The 15897-nt window shown below is 41.1% G+C and overlaps 1 protein-coding gene across 4 annotated transcripts in view; it reads left to right on the top strand.

The window, feature by feature from the left end:
* IMPDH1 (inosine monophosphate dehydrogenase 1) overlaps positions 1–11703 on the top strand; it is a 63135-nt gene extending 51432 nt beyond the window's left edge. For 3 of the 4 annotated variants that reach the window (XM_040343203.1, XM_040343204.1, XM_040343205.1), the window contains exons 15-16: positions 3312–3328; positions 10650–11703. In XM_040343203.1, coding sequence (XP_040199137.1) covers positions 3312–3328; positions 10650–10741 — 109 coding nt within the window. In that variant the 3' untranslated portion in view covers positions 10742–11703. The remainder of the gene's footprint in view (positions 1–3311; positions 3329–10649) is intronic. The other variant, XM_040343206.1, reaches the window with a different exon arrangement.
* The last annotated feature ends 4194 nt before the right edge of the window (positions 11704–15897 follow it).

Here is a 15897-nt window from a genome sequence, read left to right as displayed (position 1 = left end):
AAGGTCAGCCCCCTGACTCCCCACTGTGTTCATGATTATCGTCATTAGGATGATCACAGCACTTTAGATCCTCTATTGCTCTTCCACAGTGTCACATGGCTATTGGGTCTGAGTGTGTACAGACTGTCACACAATAGAGCCATAACAAAGTCAGCACTCAATAGCCATGTGGCACTGTGGCAGAGCAATAGAGGATCTAAAGTTCTGTGATCATCATAATGATAATCATAAGCATGAGATGCTACTTTACACTTGCTACTTGTTTGGATGGGAGGGGGGGGGGGGGAGTAAAAACATGTAGCTGAGCTGCATTTTTTTAACCACCCACCAACCACCCCTCCTTAAAGAAGCTTTCACCCAAACCTTACAATTAGATCTGCCTGCCATTTTTTCATGTGGATCTGTATGATCTGTATGAAAGCTCTATATAGGATGGAATCCAGATGTACATAGATTTAAAAAAAAAAAATGCTGCTATCTCTCTGTATTGTGGGTTTGTGATGCTTTTCTATGTGGATATAAAAGCAATTTTTTTTTCTGATGCTGGGAGTGTGGTCAATCTTCCTTCCACATTGCCTGTTGTGAGTGGACACAAGTCCAAATTTCCATTTGGCCACGCATAGAGACATCACAAGTCCTCCCCTGTGGGCTGTGCATTGTGTGCAGATGCAAACTGAACAGACCTGGAAATCAGAACACATCTGTCCCATTTAGCTCCAATTCTGCAGAGAATCCACTCACTGATCCCTTGCTGAGTGGAGCAGCACTGTGTGAAAGGGCCCTCATGCTGGAAAGGTAGTGGTTGGCAAAGTACATATGCTGCATCCGCAAAGCAACTACTGTAACCACCCACCATGTTTCCTGCTGAGGAGGTGATACAGTGCCTGTTCACCACCAGCCAAATTCTGTCAGAAGAGCAATCCGCATGCAGATCACTCTTCAGAGAGCAATGCTAGTGTGAATTGGGTCATACAGATTTAAATAATTTTTTGGAGTGCATGCCTCAGCTGATTTAAAGGCATAATAGATGTGCTGGCTTAAGGAAAATTGAATCCTTAAAGTCAGCTGCAGCACTCTCATTTGTTAGAAGGAATGTGATTAGCCTGGACAAAGATAAATATCACTTAAAATATCACTTTTTTGAGGTGGGGTTGGGGGGGGCCCCATCAGGTAGGCTGTACGGGGCCCCATGATTTCTAACAGCGGCCCTGTGTATGTATGTATGTATGTGTGTGTGTGTATGTATGTATGTGTGTGTGTGTATGTATATGTGTGTGTGTGTGTGTGTGTATGTGTGTATGTATGTATGTGTGTGTGTGTGTGTGTGTGTGTGTGTATATATATATATATATATATATATATATATATATATATATATATATATATATATATATATATATATATATATATATATATATATATATATATATAAATGCGGAGACCCTAGGGAATAAAATGCCAATTGTTGCAATATTTTATGTCGCGCTGTATTTGCCCAGCGGTCTTTCAAATGCAATTTTTGGGGAAAAAATACTTTAATTAAAAAAATAATTAAAAAAAAAATTTAAACCGGTAAAGTTAGCCCAATTTTTTTTTTTTTTTTTGTTTTAATGTGAAAGAAAATCGTGGTCTATCTATCGAAGCAAAAAAATACGCGATTCTCATTTTAGCCAGAATCGTGCAGTATGTGTGTGTGTGTGTATAGAGTGCTCCATAACTGACCATTGTCACGCAAAGTTACCACTTTTTAGTCAGATTGCAAGCCGAGAAGTTTATGTTTCAGCCCACAGAAGCGGCCAAGTTTAGTTTTAAAATGGCCGCTATACTACCTCCTACAAAACAAAAAGCAATAAGGGTGCGCCAGCCTAGTGCCCTCAACCAAGGCATCATTTATTAGCAAATGAAAGGATAAATAAATATACTCTGAAACATAAGTCGATAATAAGCTCATCACATATGACAGAAGGAATGTTGACCAGGGCCAGTGGTCCCATAAAGCCACAGATGACTTCTATAGGCATTTAGTGGGGTTTCAATGTGTTCCCCTCTTCATCCTCTGAGCTTTTTTGTTGTGTTCTGGATCACCCCTGTCTGAGAAGAGTTGCAAGGTGTAGTGAGCACCTGACTATCTGGGGAATATTCCAGCCAATAAGAATACTAGAAGTGGAGACCAGCTACATCCACCTCATGTATCGCCCTAGTGTCTTGTTTTCTTTAACTATACCACCTCTGTTTTAATTGGCACCTAGGAATGAGTGGAACAAGTGGGCACCTGTGCAAAGAGAATAAAGAGGTTGTCGTTGCTGAACTCTCCTTGAGAATACTAGCTGCCTGACTCTTTTATGCTTTGCTGATCTGTAAACTTCTAGATCTCATAGTGTACATCTCTGGAAACTTTGCCAGCCCGAATTCAAGAATTTTAGCTGTAAATGGGCATAAACTGCTTGCAAACCAACAGCTAAATATGAAAATAGCTGTCTTGATGTTTGTATATTTTGCTTGTGAAACGGTGGTAAAGAAAACCATCCCTGCTAGTGGTGCATTTCTCATTTGTTATATAGTTCTTTAAAAAAAAAAAAAGACGTTTTCTGATCTTGAAATTTAAATATACTTTTGTGATGTTTTTTTATTCATTTCTTAGCATATATAGGACTATATTTTATTTTTTAGTATATTGTATTCTACCTGTTGGCTCCCAGAATGGCCTGATTCCTTAAAGCAAAACTCCACACACAAAATGTTTATTTGAATATAAAATTTTCGAATATTGACAGTATACAATTTACTTGACTACTGCCAGTGTCATTGCCTGAAATCGGTCTTTACGTTCTGTATTCCACTGTGCGGGGGAAATGGAAGGGATTACAAAATTCTGCATTAATAGTCAGTCCAGTTGTTTGCTTTCTGCTGTCAATATAACATTTTAAAATGGGAGGTGTTTACCTAGTTTACAAGACAACACCGGTAATAGCTTACAAGTAAAGTATTGTCCTTTTTAATAGTCCAATGAGCTAACTTCAGATGGGGTCACAGAGGAAGCAATAGAGCTACAATGATTACTGTTATCGCCATTCTAGCTAGAGACTAATCAATGGTTTCTAAATCAATGATGGCATATATTAAATGTATAGATTTCTTTTTATATGTTTGGCTGGAGCCTTGCTTTAATTTCAGATTAATGTGTTCTTCCCTGACCTAGGAATTTTATATTTGTGCTTATTTTGGTGATGGTGGTGGGAGATCTCAAATTTAAGAAAATCCCAGACGGCTTTTAATCTTCTCTCTTTCTTTTGTACATGCATCCATTCTAGATATACATTCCTACCATGTAAGTAACAGAGTATTTATGTCTTGTGTTCTGAAAGGTCCATGGACAAATAAAAACAGGGTTATGTACTTTAGACATCTGTTTAAAAAAAAAAAAAATGGGGGGGGGGGGGGTTTAAACATATTCTATAGCATATGGCCCTAAGACAAACCTAGAGGCCCAATAATTCCTCCTATCCTACAAATGTGTGATTTAATATGCATATCGGTATATGATGCCAACTTTATATTTCTACTATGGTTAATGGTGCTCACTGCCATTGCAAAAACACCTAAGCAGTATGGCAATCGTTCTCACCACCATTGATTAAACCCTTTAATTGGCTACAATTATTTAGGCCATCAATAAATTGCCAAAACATTCAAGCTTTTAGGTTGTATCTATCAATAAGGCCCCTATACACTCAGGGCTGGCTCTGTTGGAGTCCACCTTCTTAGCGTGGAATCTGTCCGCTGAGCAGGCAGATGGTTGCTCTGTGTGCGCTTCACGTATGCAGAGCGGCCACAGCCCACTTTGGTGCACATGCGCAGAATCCTTTGGCTAAAGCATTGGTCTGCAGAGGCACCATGCAAGAAGCTTCTAGCGAGTTTCCCCTTTCATGGCGAATGCCCCTTTTGGGGAGGATTTGGAAAAGTATATCCAAAAGATATCTAGCGGAAAGGCTACGCTATTACCTGAGAAGAAAAACAAGCGACCTTGTTTTAAATGTTCTCTCTCCCCGGCTCCTGGTAAATCTACCTCCAGCCAGTGGCGACGGCATTTTCAGCCAGCCACAAAGACCAAGGAAGACCAGGCCCAAAGAAACAAGAAGCAGTGGAGTTCAAAAGCTAACACGCAGAACCCCAAAGCCTCTATATGAAGAGACGCCCCCGCTCGGATCAGTGGGGGGACGGCTTCGTCCGCTTTCAGCGGCATGGCAGACGGAAATTGAGGACAGATGGGTAGTAACCACAGTATCCCTAGGGTACAGGTTGGAATTTCAGGAAATCCCATCTTCCCAGTTCCGAAGCTCAAGGCTCTCCAAAGATCCTCTAAAAAGAGCGTCCTTTTTCAAAGGATTGGATCACCTACTATCCCAAGGGGTCATCTCAGAAGTTCCCCTAAAAAGAGCGAGGTTCAGGTTTTTACTCAAACCTCTTTGTGATCCCAAAACCGAATGGAGACAATTGCACATTCTCTGAACTAGTTTTCCTTCAGTATAAGGCTACATTTGCACGGACGGCTAGTGCTTTTGCGAATAGTTTCAGCCACCTGTGAGTAGATAGCTGCAGCTAAGTCCTGGACGCCTTTTAATGACAGGTCAGCGACTGCAGATATCCGTGGCTGTCCACCCAGACGGCGATTACCTCTGACGATGGCTGCTGGACGCACATAAAGTATGTGCAGCAGCGATCTCTGCAGGTAAGTGCTGGCTGGGCGGACAGCCACGGATGGCCAGAAATTCTGTTCTTTACTTGCGCACATGATGTCATTTAAAGGGGTTGGGTTTGTAGACATACATGCATTTATGGCCCCCTTAATTTTGTCTATATTGCCGATTTTATAAAAAAAAATGATTTATCTTTGTGTTCTTCCAATAACTATTTGGCATTGCATATCTACATGAAAATGTCAGTCAGTCTCAGAATAAGTTCTAATTAGTAGCACTCTTGTAGTGATTATGTAAACTGCACATCAAGCTATATACAGGATGATCTTAAAATGCTAGTGACTGCATATGCTTACTCATAAAATCCATCCCATTTCTATTTTTTGGTATTTCAGATTTTTTTTTTTATGGTATATGTGATTATATATATATATATAATTTATTTATATAAAAAAAGCATTTATACTTTCCTGCTCTGTGCAATGGTTTTTCACAAAGAAACCCCGATCCTCTTCGTCTGGGGTCCCCCGCTGGAGCTCCAGGCCCCTCCTCCTAATCAGATGCCCCCACGGAAAGCCGTTTTTTTTCCTGGGGGCCCCTATGCGGGCTCATTCCCGAGTTCCACTGCTGCGTTGATTGACAGGCGGCAGGACCCGGCCCCCTGTCACTGAGTTTAATTGAAAGCAGCAGAAGCCACTTTCATTATATATATATATATATATATATATATATATATATATATAATTTTTTTCCCCCAAATCTATGTATCTTCAACCATTTTATGCTCGGTGCTTTTAGAGCAGTTTTCTCACCATAGTAATAGACGGTTTTCTTTTATGGTTGTATACTAAAGGTGTGTGTTTGTTTTTTTTTTGTTTTTTTTTTGCCCCTTTCTATTTGGTAGTAGATTTGGTCAATTCTCCTCTTGTCATTTTATTTTTCCCAGTGCAAGTAGACCTAATGCAAATTACTTTACATGTATACTAAAATAATAATCTTGAAAGTCTCCGGACTAAAAGTATACCACAGAACTGATCTTTGACTCCTCTTCTGTGTCGTTCAAATTAAAGTCTAACTTCTTTTTTGGAAGAGCCAAGCCTTTTGCATATTTGAAAGTTGCTTTTTCATGCATGTGAAACAAATTGAGCTGTTTTTAGAAATTATTTAAAGTGGATGTAAATTCTTGCATATATCCAGTGAAGTGAACAGCCTCAGATGATGCACAGGAATGAAACTACCTACATAAGTTGTACATGTATATCGGCTGTCTTAATCTTTAGATACTGTTTTAGAAAGTGCACATCATGTAAGGAGATTTTCTCTTCCTGGTTAGCACTGCAGTGAGGTCTGGGCATACAGCCAAGACGGCTGATTAGAGGAAAGGCACACACCCCCTCTCTTTTTATAGTTGGAGACTTTCAGAGCTGATCTTTGAGTAGTTCAGGGCTCTGCTAAACTATTTATAGCATTCTCCCCAACACAATACTCTGGCTTCTATTATAATATGTGACGAAGAACTTGTCAGATATCAGGCTGATAACAAAAGAACGGAGCAGGAGACTGCTACAGGACACAGTGCTTTGAAGAGAGATAACAAAACGCTGCAAATATACAGTTGGGTCCATATTTGGACACGAGCACAATTTTCATACTTTTGGCTCTGTATGCCACCAGAATAAAATTAAAACAAAACTCCAGGTGAAATTTGAAGTGCAGACTTTGTTTTAATTCAAGGGGTTGAACATAAATAAGTACACATTTTAGGAACTGCAACTATTTTTTTTTTTTTTTTTTATTTTAATAGTCGTCCCATTTTCAGGGGCTCAAATGTAATTGGTCAAATGAATATAATCAAATGTCTTTTTGTGTGTGTGTTTGTTTTTTTTGGAGAATCCTTTACTCTGGTAATGTCTATGGGTTCCAGACTTCGGGCAGTCATTCAGAGTAAAGGATTTTCCAAAAAAAAAAAAACCCGTTCATAACGCATGCTTGCTTGCAAGATGCTCGTTCCATAGCACACATGCGTGTATACAGCGCGCCCCTTTTATATGTTTTGCCTAAAACATATTTGTATGAATTCATGCTTCCATGAACGCACTTTTCCATAGAAGCATATGGCTTTAACACTTGCCACATATGTGTTTATTTACATGGGACTGCAGAGGTTGTCTGCGAACAGCACCTTCTCCAGTCGGTGGTCTTGCCCCTTGGGTTAGCCAATGTGCCTGGGTTTACTGGGTGATAGGGCCCGCCTCTAGCAAGTCTAAAGGCCCAGGGTATAGCAGTAATGGCATACCGAGGCAAACTCCTGCTGATCAGTCAGTAGCATGGCTGGACCCAAGTGTGACCAGCATGGTCAAGTATCTGGAACTCCTGGGTTAGGATCCCAGTCTAAAGGCACATTTGTTCGTTTGGTAAGAAGCTTGGAATGTTTGGGCACACAACCTAAAAAAAAAAAAAAAAATGTTTTGGCCTCCGACAAGATCAGCGCTATGAGAAAGCTGGTCTATGTGGTCAAGGCAAGGAACAGTTCCTTACAGTTGCCTTTTGCTTAACGTGCTAGGGAAGATGGTGGCTTCATTCAAAGCAGTTCCCTATGCTCCGTTTCATTCAAGGCTGATATAAACATTATTCTGTCGGCCTGGAACGAGTGGATCCTAACCTAGTATTATCCAAATGGTCTGATCCCAGGTATATGCTGGAGTTTCAGTTGGTGGTTCTTAACCAAAAGGTTGGCAGAAAAGAAGGCCCTTCACGCCCGTTACCTGGGAGGTGGCGGTTACGAAGACTGGCCTCTAGGGATGGAGGCCAGACCTGGAGGAGACCACTGCCCAGGGGAAGTGGTCAAGCTCCAAGTTGGCCTTTTCCGTCAGCATTCCAGAGCTACGGATGGAGCATCTGGCTTAAGGGCCTGGACGTTTTTATGTTGCAGGATTTTTCTGTCAATCCGACAATGCCACACTAGTGATTTACTTTGTTTACCAAGGAGGCACTAGAAGTCGTGCAGCCACAGGAAAGTAAGCCATGTTCTGTTAGTGCTTTTCTCTCGATATAGATGAGAGCCGTTAAAAAAAAAAAGCTATCTAAAGGTTTCAGATATAGGAAACTGATGTTTTGTTGTGCTGCCAGAAGACAGAAATGGGCAGGCAGTGTTCAGATCAGCTATTAAAATGGTTACACTTTCTCTCATTGGAATAAGAAAAGTCAAGGCCTATCTGAAGCGGCTGCTCGGATACGGAAAACTGATGTTGCGCTACCAGGAGGCCCCAGGAAAGGGCAGGCTGCGTCTCAATCAACCGTTTTCAATGTTTTATCAGGTTATTATTCAGGCTTGTAGTTTAAAGAGAGGGTTTCCCCCTGTTTCTTTTAGAGTGCACCCTACCAGGATAGTAAGAGCTTCATGCGTGGTGCATTGCCAAGCCTTTGACTCAGATTTGCAAGAGCCGAGGAAAGACAGGGCGGTCCCTGCACAGTGTGCGGGGACCGCACTGTCAGCCGACGGCTCAGCTGGGATTTTACGGAGGATCCCCGCTGAGCAAAGCGGACACACGGAGGTGGATCATTACTGATCCGCCCTGTGTGAAAGGGCCCTCCATGTTATCAGCTTTCTCCGCAATCTTTTATGAACTACAAAAAAGAGGTGTTTGTAGTCCAAATCAGGAGAGCATGGTGACAATGGTGCTTTGATATAGATACAGTACAGTGAGTGAGCGTTATCACCCAGTTGTTACTGGCAGGATCACTAGCTGTTAATAAAGGTAAAAAGCTGGAAACATAAAAACTAAATGTGCTACAATATAATTTTCTTTTTATGTTGGATACAGATTAACAATATCCAGTTTAATAAGAGAAAAATAATCCCATGAGTCTTCTCAGCTCTTTACCATGCCCCATTTCCGCTAATATTTAACATACTGTGTACCCAGTCCTTTTGTGTCCTCAATTGTAAGTCCCTCAGAGTTTACACAGGACCTATGACTAGAGGTCGACCGATATGGGTTTTTCTCTGGCCGATACCGATGCCGATATTTAGAATTTGGGGCTGAATGTAGCTGAATTTGTAGCTGAATGTGTGAAACTCTCTCTTCATACAGTTTCACAACTGCTGCAGGGAGAAAGAGGAGCTCAGATTCATTGCGATGTTGAAGGTGGGCGGGACCCGGGTTGGGCGGGGCTCAGCTGTCCACCAGCCAATGGGATGAGATCATTGGCTGGATAGCTGCTGAGTCCCGCCCACCCCGGGTCCCGCCCACCTTCAACATCGCAACGAATCTGAGCTCCTCTTTCTCTCTGCAGCAGTTGTGAAACTGTATGAAGAGAGAGTTTCACACATTCAGCTACATTATGTGCTGTGAAACTGTGAGAGCAGAGAGAGAGAGGAGCTCAGATTCATCGTGATGTTGGAGGTGGGCGGGACCCAGCAGCTATCCAGCCAATGATCTCATCCCATTGGCTGGTGTTGGACAGCTGAGTCCCGCCCACCCCGGGTCCCGCCCACCCCGACATCAGTCCGACAGCTCCATTCTCCTTCACACACACGGCACTGCTCTGCAGACAGTGTGGAGAAGGGAGGGGGGACCCCATGTTCCTCCTTCCTTCTCCACACTCTGCTGATGCAGATCTGCTAAATATCGGCCACATTTGGATAATAATCGGCCGATGCCGATTTCTCCAAAATGACTGAATATCGGCCCGATATATCGGCCGGCCGATATATCGGTCGACCTCTACTTATGACATCTCCACTTGCCATATACGAAGTCAAGAGAGTCACATTCCCCCATTCCTGAAATTACCTGATGTTCTCAAGGGCTCTGACATGTGAGTGAGATGAAGGTACATATTAGTGTGGTTGGGGGGACGTGGCTCCCAAACAAAATTGGCGTCTTTTTTTCCCCCACAAATAGAGCTTTCTTTTGGCGGTATTTTGATCACCTCTGCAGGTTTTATTTTTTGCGCTATAAACAAAAATAAAGCGACAATTTTGAAGAAAAAATATTTTTTTTTTGCTGTAATATCCCCAAAAATATATAAAACATAATTTTTCCTCAGTTTAGGCCGATATGTATTCTTCGACATATTCTTCGTTAAAAAAAATCGCAATAAGCGTTTATTGATTGGTTTGAGCAAAAGTTGTAATTTTGTAGACATTTTTTTTTTTTTTTTTTTATTAGTAATGGCGGCGATCAGCTATTTATTTATTTTTTTGGTACTGCAACATTATGGCAGACACATTTTTGGGACCATTGGCATTTTTATAGCGATCAGAGCTATAAAAATGCATTGATTACTATAAAAATGACACTGGCAGCTAAGGGGTTAACACTGGGGGGCGGGGAAGGGGTTAAGTATGTTCCCTGGGTGTGTGCTAACTGAAGGGGGGTGGACTGACTGAGGGAAATGTCTGATTGCTGTTCAGGCATTTCTTACACACAGCTCCCGGTCCTCGCTCTATAACGAGCGATCGCGGGTGCCCGGCAGGGATCGCGCCCGCCGGAGTCGGGGGCATGCGCGTGCCCCTATTAGCTGCTCGGCGAGATGACGTATAGCTACGTGATGGAACCAACTGTCAATCAGGCAGCAGGTTGTATCCTGACAATTTTTGGGAATGCTTTTGTGAGCCTGGGGCAACTGCCCCATCAGCTGATAGTGGGCAGTAGATCACTACCAGCTAGCCATGGGTCACAGAACAAAAGTATATGTACTCCTGTGGCCATCAAGAAAAAATGGTTCTCCTTTTTTAGGTAAGTGTCAGGTTTCATTTAAATTAGGGCCTATATTTGAAAGAGTGGAAGACCTTGTTTTGACTGTGTGGGGGTTCACTAGTTTGATATAATGTGGCTCCGGTCTCCGACTGTTGGACTGTCATAACTTCTTATACTTTGCTTTTATAAATTTTCAGTTTGGCATTTACTTACTGGATTAAACATTTCTGTTTTTTTTCTTTTTCAGTTACGAGAAACGACTATACTGAAACTGGGAGACGTAGCCATCGCCAGTCTACTCCCAACGTTCCCTCTCTGATCCCAACCAAACCCACATGATGCATTGAAGAGACCCTCCTCCATTGTCCCCAGCTCTTCGCCTTTTTCCCTTTCCCTGAATTATGCAGGAAATCCAACTCGGCAATGTTTACTGACTCGCTGCATGGGGTGATATTTGCACTAAGGACACCATTCTGTAGGGTGTGTAAGAAAGACTTGAAAGAATGAAAGACAAAGCTGCTGCCATGCTGAAATACTGATCATTGTGCTGAATTGGCAGTACTTAAAATTACGTTTTGTTACATTTGCATCTGTGTGCAATTACAGTATGTACATTGATAATTCTCTGGGTGCTTACTTGGAGTGGATAGAGATGCATTGCTGTTGGATCAATACAAGAAACAACGATCATGTTAGTGTTTCAATCACCTAAACATATCTAAGAAATCTGAGTATGACACATTGAACTGACAATCTGCAGATTATGCTTTCTTCCATATAGTGTTCAGGAAACAGGATTATAATGACAGCAGAGGGCCGGTTTTCAATGAAGGTACCTCAGATGACTAACAAACTGTGGGTTGTACTTGAGATGGTAATATTGTCAGGCATCCCTGTTTGGGTTGCATTAGCTATTTCTTTCCTTTTGTCGCAAGCTTGGCTTAACTTGGCAGTTTGACTGTATATGCATATTTGTCAATTCTAATATATTGGTTTTCAGCCCTGTGGAAGAGGGATATATCTGAGGTCATAAATCTAGTATAGTCTGTGGTCTTAGATTTTGTCAGCTGGCCCCATCTTGTGACCAAAGTCTCACTCATTTAGCTCCATATACCATAAAATGGCGCCTGTATTCATGTGGCTAAATGGTCTGTAAACAGCTGTGACATGGCAGAAGATGAGGAAGCAAGCGCTTTTCTGCTCATTTATAGTTCTAGCAGTGAACTGAAAGAAAGCAAGGTGGAATTCCAGACAAATTGCATTTTTGTTTTTTGAATAAAATAAATGCTCGCATTTGGATATTTTTTTGTCCTTCTATTCCTCCACTGCTGACTGGCATCAGAATAGAACGTGAGTGGTTATTCAAGGATACGTCATAGATGTGGTTAAAAGCTGATGAAAGGTTCTAACCATTCTTCTTCACTTTCTTAAAACAAAATATACATTTTTGCTGGAGTCATACTTTATTTCTTTAATGTGAATTCCCCCCCCCCCCCCCCCTAAACCACACTTTTTCTGTTACAGGGAAAGCTAGATCAAAAATATACTATTGAGTGAGTATTGTCTTGAAATCCACAATTTTCTTACAATTCGGTTCATAATTTTAAGCTAAATTTAAAGTAAAAAAAAGTCTGATTTTGTACCAATAACAGCCCTTCTCATAATCTTTCATGTTGTAGCAGTTGTCCAATGTGTCTGAACGGTCCAATGGGCACCAACAGGGCCATGTTTACCATTAGGCACTGCTGCCTATAGACACCATAAGAGGTGTCTTTCCCCTGTACAGTTTCTGGGAACACATTTCTTTCCCTTTCGACATCACTAGAAATACATTCTTCTGATATAAGGTTAGTTACAATATTTTTACTGTGCTTCCCAGTGCACCCCAAAGTCTAAAGCCTCACACGCGATTGGATTTCTGCCAGACAAAGAGTAGGACTTTTATCCAAAGGGCGTTGGCCGTGAACGTGTTCTTCATACAGACGGCAAAACTTTGTCAGCCAACAAATGCAAAACTACATGGTTTTTCAGCTCTTTAGCGCCACCCATTGGGCAACTGCTAATGTTGTGCTATGGTTAGCATTGCTTCTGAGCATGCGTGTTTGTACTTTTGGATTTTTTTTTTTTTTTTCTTCGATGGACGTGTACACACGATCGGATAATCTGACATCACACATTTGTTGTCGGGAAATTTGAAAGCATGCTATCCAACGTTTGTCGGAAAATCCGACAACAGTTGTCCAATGGAGCACACAAACGGTCGAATTTTCCGACAAAACCCTGCCATCACACAATTCTTGTCAGAAAATCCGATCGTACGTACGGGCCTTTACAAACCTAGTCGGATGCATCTTCTCTTGTGAAAGTCTGTGTGAAGATGTGACGAGAGGCATGGCTGTTACTCAACAATGCCAACATAAAGCATTGGAGTGAGAATGTTGGGTTTTAATTTCTATTGGAGGCAACGTTGCTTATAGGCATGTTTAAGTGCAATCTGGTCCATCAACTTCTATCAAGGCAAAGAGCTATTAAAAGGGGGCGGGTGATTTTAAATGTGCTTTAAAGCCCAACTCAAGACCAAAACATTTGTTTAAAACTTGGATAGACTTTGCAAGAGTAAAAGCTTTTTTTTTTTTTTTTTTTGTCTGTAACCCTCTTGGGGAAATAATAACCCTAATAACGCTAATTAACTTAAGATCACAAATCTCAGGAAAAAAGTATCCGAAACTCAAAATTAAAATTTGGCTTGTGTTGCACTTTTAAGATATTAATGCATAAGGAAGAAACAAACCAGAAATGTTGGCCAACTGCAAAACATTCCAATTTGTGATAGGCCCCATACACACCATAGAATCTATCCGCAGATAAATCCCATCAAATGGGTTTCTGCGGATAGAACCTATGGTGTGTACACTCCGTCGGATATTTATCCCCTGGGATGGATTTCCAGCAGATGGATATTTGCTGACATGCTCAACAAATCCATCTGCTGGAATCCATTCCAACGGATGGATCCGCTCGTCTGTACAGACTTACCGGATCCATCCGTCCAAAGGGGTTCCCCGCACGCGTCGTAATGATTTGACGCATGCGTGGAATTCCTTATATGACAGCGTCGCGCCCGTCGCCGCGTCATAATAGCGGCGACGGCGCGACACGTCATCGGCAGAGGATTTCAGCAGGGATTTCAATGCGATGGTGTGTACACGCCATCGCATAGAAATCTTCTGAAATCCTCGAGAGGATTTATCCGCGGATACGGTCCGCTGGACCGTATCTGCGGATAAATCCTCTCGTGTGTATGGGGCCTTATCCTCTGATATATCTGCGGGTTACTTTCATGGTAATCACTTGTACTCCTGATATGTTGAGTCTGCTAAATATTTCTGTAGAGATTACTCCACTAATCTCTTCATGAACAATTATAAAACCTAAAAGCTGATCATAAAACATGTTTTTTGATACTACATTTCTAGTTTTTCCAAAGCCTTCCATGGCAGACTACACAATATATTGGAACCTGAGAAGAACATTTAGGAGAAAAGTACTGCATACAGTCTTTGGTGTTTTTAATAATCTGCTTGCAACAGTACCAACCTGCTGGATTGTTAACTCTTATATTACCTTACCCTAACCAAAATATAATTTAAACAAAAAAGCAATAAATGCAGATTTGAAGCTGTCCATGTGTTCTGTATACTGTGATTTATATGTTGATTAACATTGAAGCTTTATTTGTGTAGCATTCATTTTTAAGTTTACATGTTTTAGCTTCTAGGGTTATGCTGCATTCATTACTGGCCATAAATTTACACTAGCTTTAACAATTGCAGATGCCATATACCATTAGAGCTTTTGTAGCGCGCTGGTTGTGGCACTAAATGCATAAAGCAGTCTGTTTAGAAGTGTTACATTGCCATTTTATACACACTGTGCTATATACCATCCAGGGGTAATGCATATCTGTGTATCCCCCATCCCAATAAAAAGTACACAAACATTTCATACAGTGCTAATTGTGTTTTTTTTTGTTTTTTTTTCGTTTTTTTTTTCACATTAAACGTAATTGGAAATATTTCCTTTTTTTTTTTTTTTTTCATTTTCTAGTATGTTTAAAAAAAATGGCGTTGCATTTACAGAGAGTAAATAAAAATGTGTAATTATAGGGCATGTAATGCCTATGGCATTCAATGATTGGATATCAAAGTTATCCTAAACACAAGGTTTAAAATTCTAGCGAAACAATCGTTTATCTGCTTTATTCCATGGTAACGTGTTTTTGAGGAAGGTTGTTTTAAGAACCAAATGTGTTTTTTGTATTTTCGATAACTGGACTAACTTTCATGCTTTTGATACCAGCTTTATCATTAAAAAAAAAAGGTCAGCCGTTGGCTTCTGGTTTGCGCTAAATATCCTTTTTATTACATTTCTCTTGTATTATACAGACATCACACCCCAGCGGTTTTGCAGAACCGTTGCTTTATTTAATAGACCCACATTGAATGGATGTAATTCTCTTGATAAACCTGTACATGTAATTAAAGAGTAACACCATTTAGGTTATATACTTTTTAAACCAAATTTCTACACAAGCCTTCCTTTTTAATTTATTGGTAGAACAATTTATCCTTTCTAATGCAATCTGCAGCCAGCTATAATTTGAAAAGAAAATCAAACCTAGATTCCGTTTTTATGGTGACATTCTGGTTTTTAGAATTGGAGATGTCATTTTGTTCATGCGATATTTTTTTTTTTGTCTCCCTGACTTTTCCAGTGTTCGGTAGAACACTGGGACTAATCAAAGGACTGTAGAAGGAAGATCTTCCCACTCCATGGGAAGTGCTTCAAAGCTGGTAAGACTCTGGCTAAAATCCTTCCAATGTATGCATCTGACTAGGCTAAGAATATCTGGTCTCCTAACATTGCAGTTGGTACTGTCTTTCTGAGAGTTGAACCTCAGGTATAGTATTACAATTAAGGATGAGCTTGGGCGTGTTCACGAGTCCGCATGTCCACGCCCACCAGGAAGCTGACACTGCATTGCTAATCACAGGCAGTGAGACCTTTACCGATCTGTGCAGCTGCGGGGTGGGAAATTCTCACTGCCTGTGATTGGCAGCGCTGCAGAGTGTCGGCTTCCTGGTGGACTTGTGAACATGCTGGAGCTCATCCTATTTTACAATATGGCTGTGAACTACCCTGAATCCTGCATTGAGCAAATGCTGAGGCTGCCATTGCTGGCCTCTCCTGAAATTGCTAGTTCCCAGTAGGTTCAGTAAGTAGTTTGGAGCCACTGGCTTGAAGCAACTATAAAGATATAGGAGTTCTGATTTTCAGTGTTTTTTGAGACCCTGATTTGGAACAAGCTGAAAAGTCAGGAACAAAGACATGAAAAGCGTTTTCAGAACCTCAGCAATAGCGGCCTCCATATTTCACCAGATGTGGGTGTCTTTTGGGCTTGTTTGGACAGCTATGCGATTTCTACTTCTAGTAAG

The sequence above is a fragment of the Rana temporaria genome, chromosome 3 (assembly GCF_905171775.1).
Source record: "Rana temporaria chromosome 3, aRanTem1.1, whole genome shotgun sequence".
Taxonomy (NCBI): domain Eukaryota; kingdom Metazoa; phylum Chordata; class Amphibia; order Anura; family Ranidae; genus Rana; species Rana temporaria.
The sequence above is the reverse complement of the archived record's forward strand: the minus strand, read 5'-3'. Positions and strand labels throughout refer to the sequence as shown.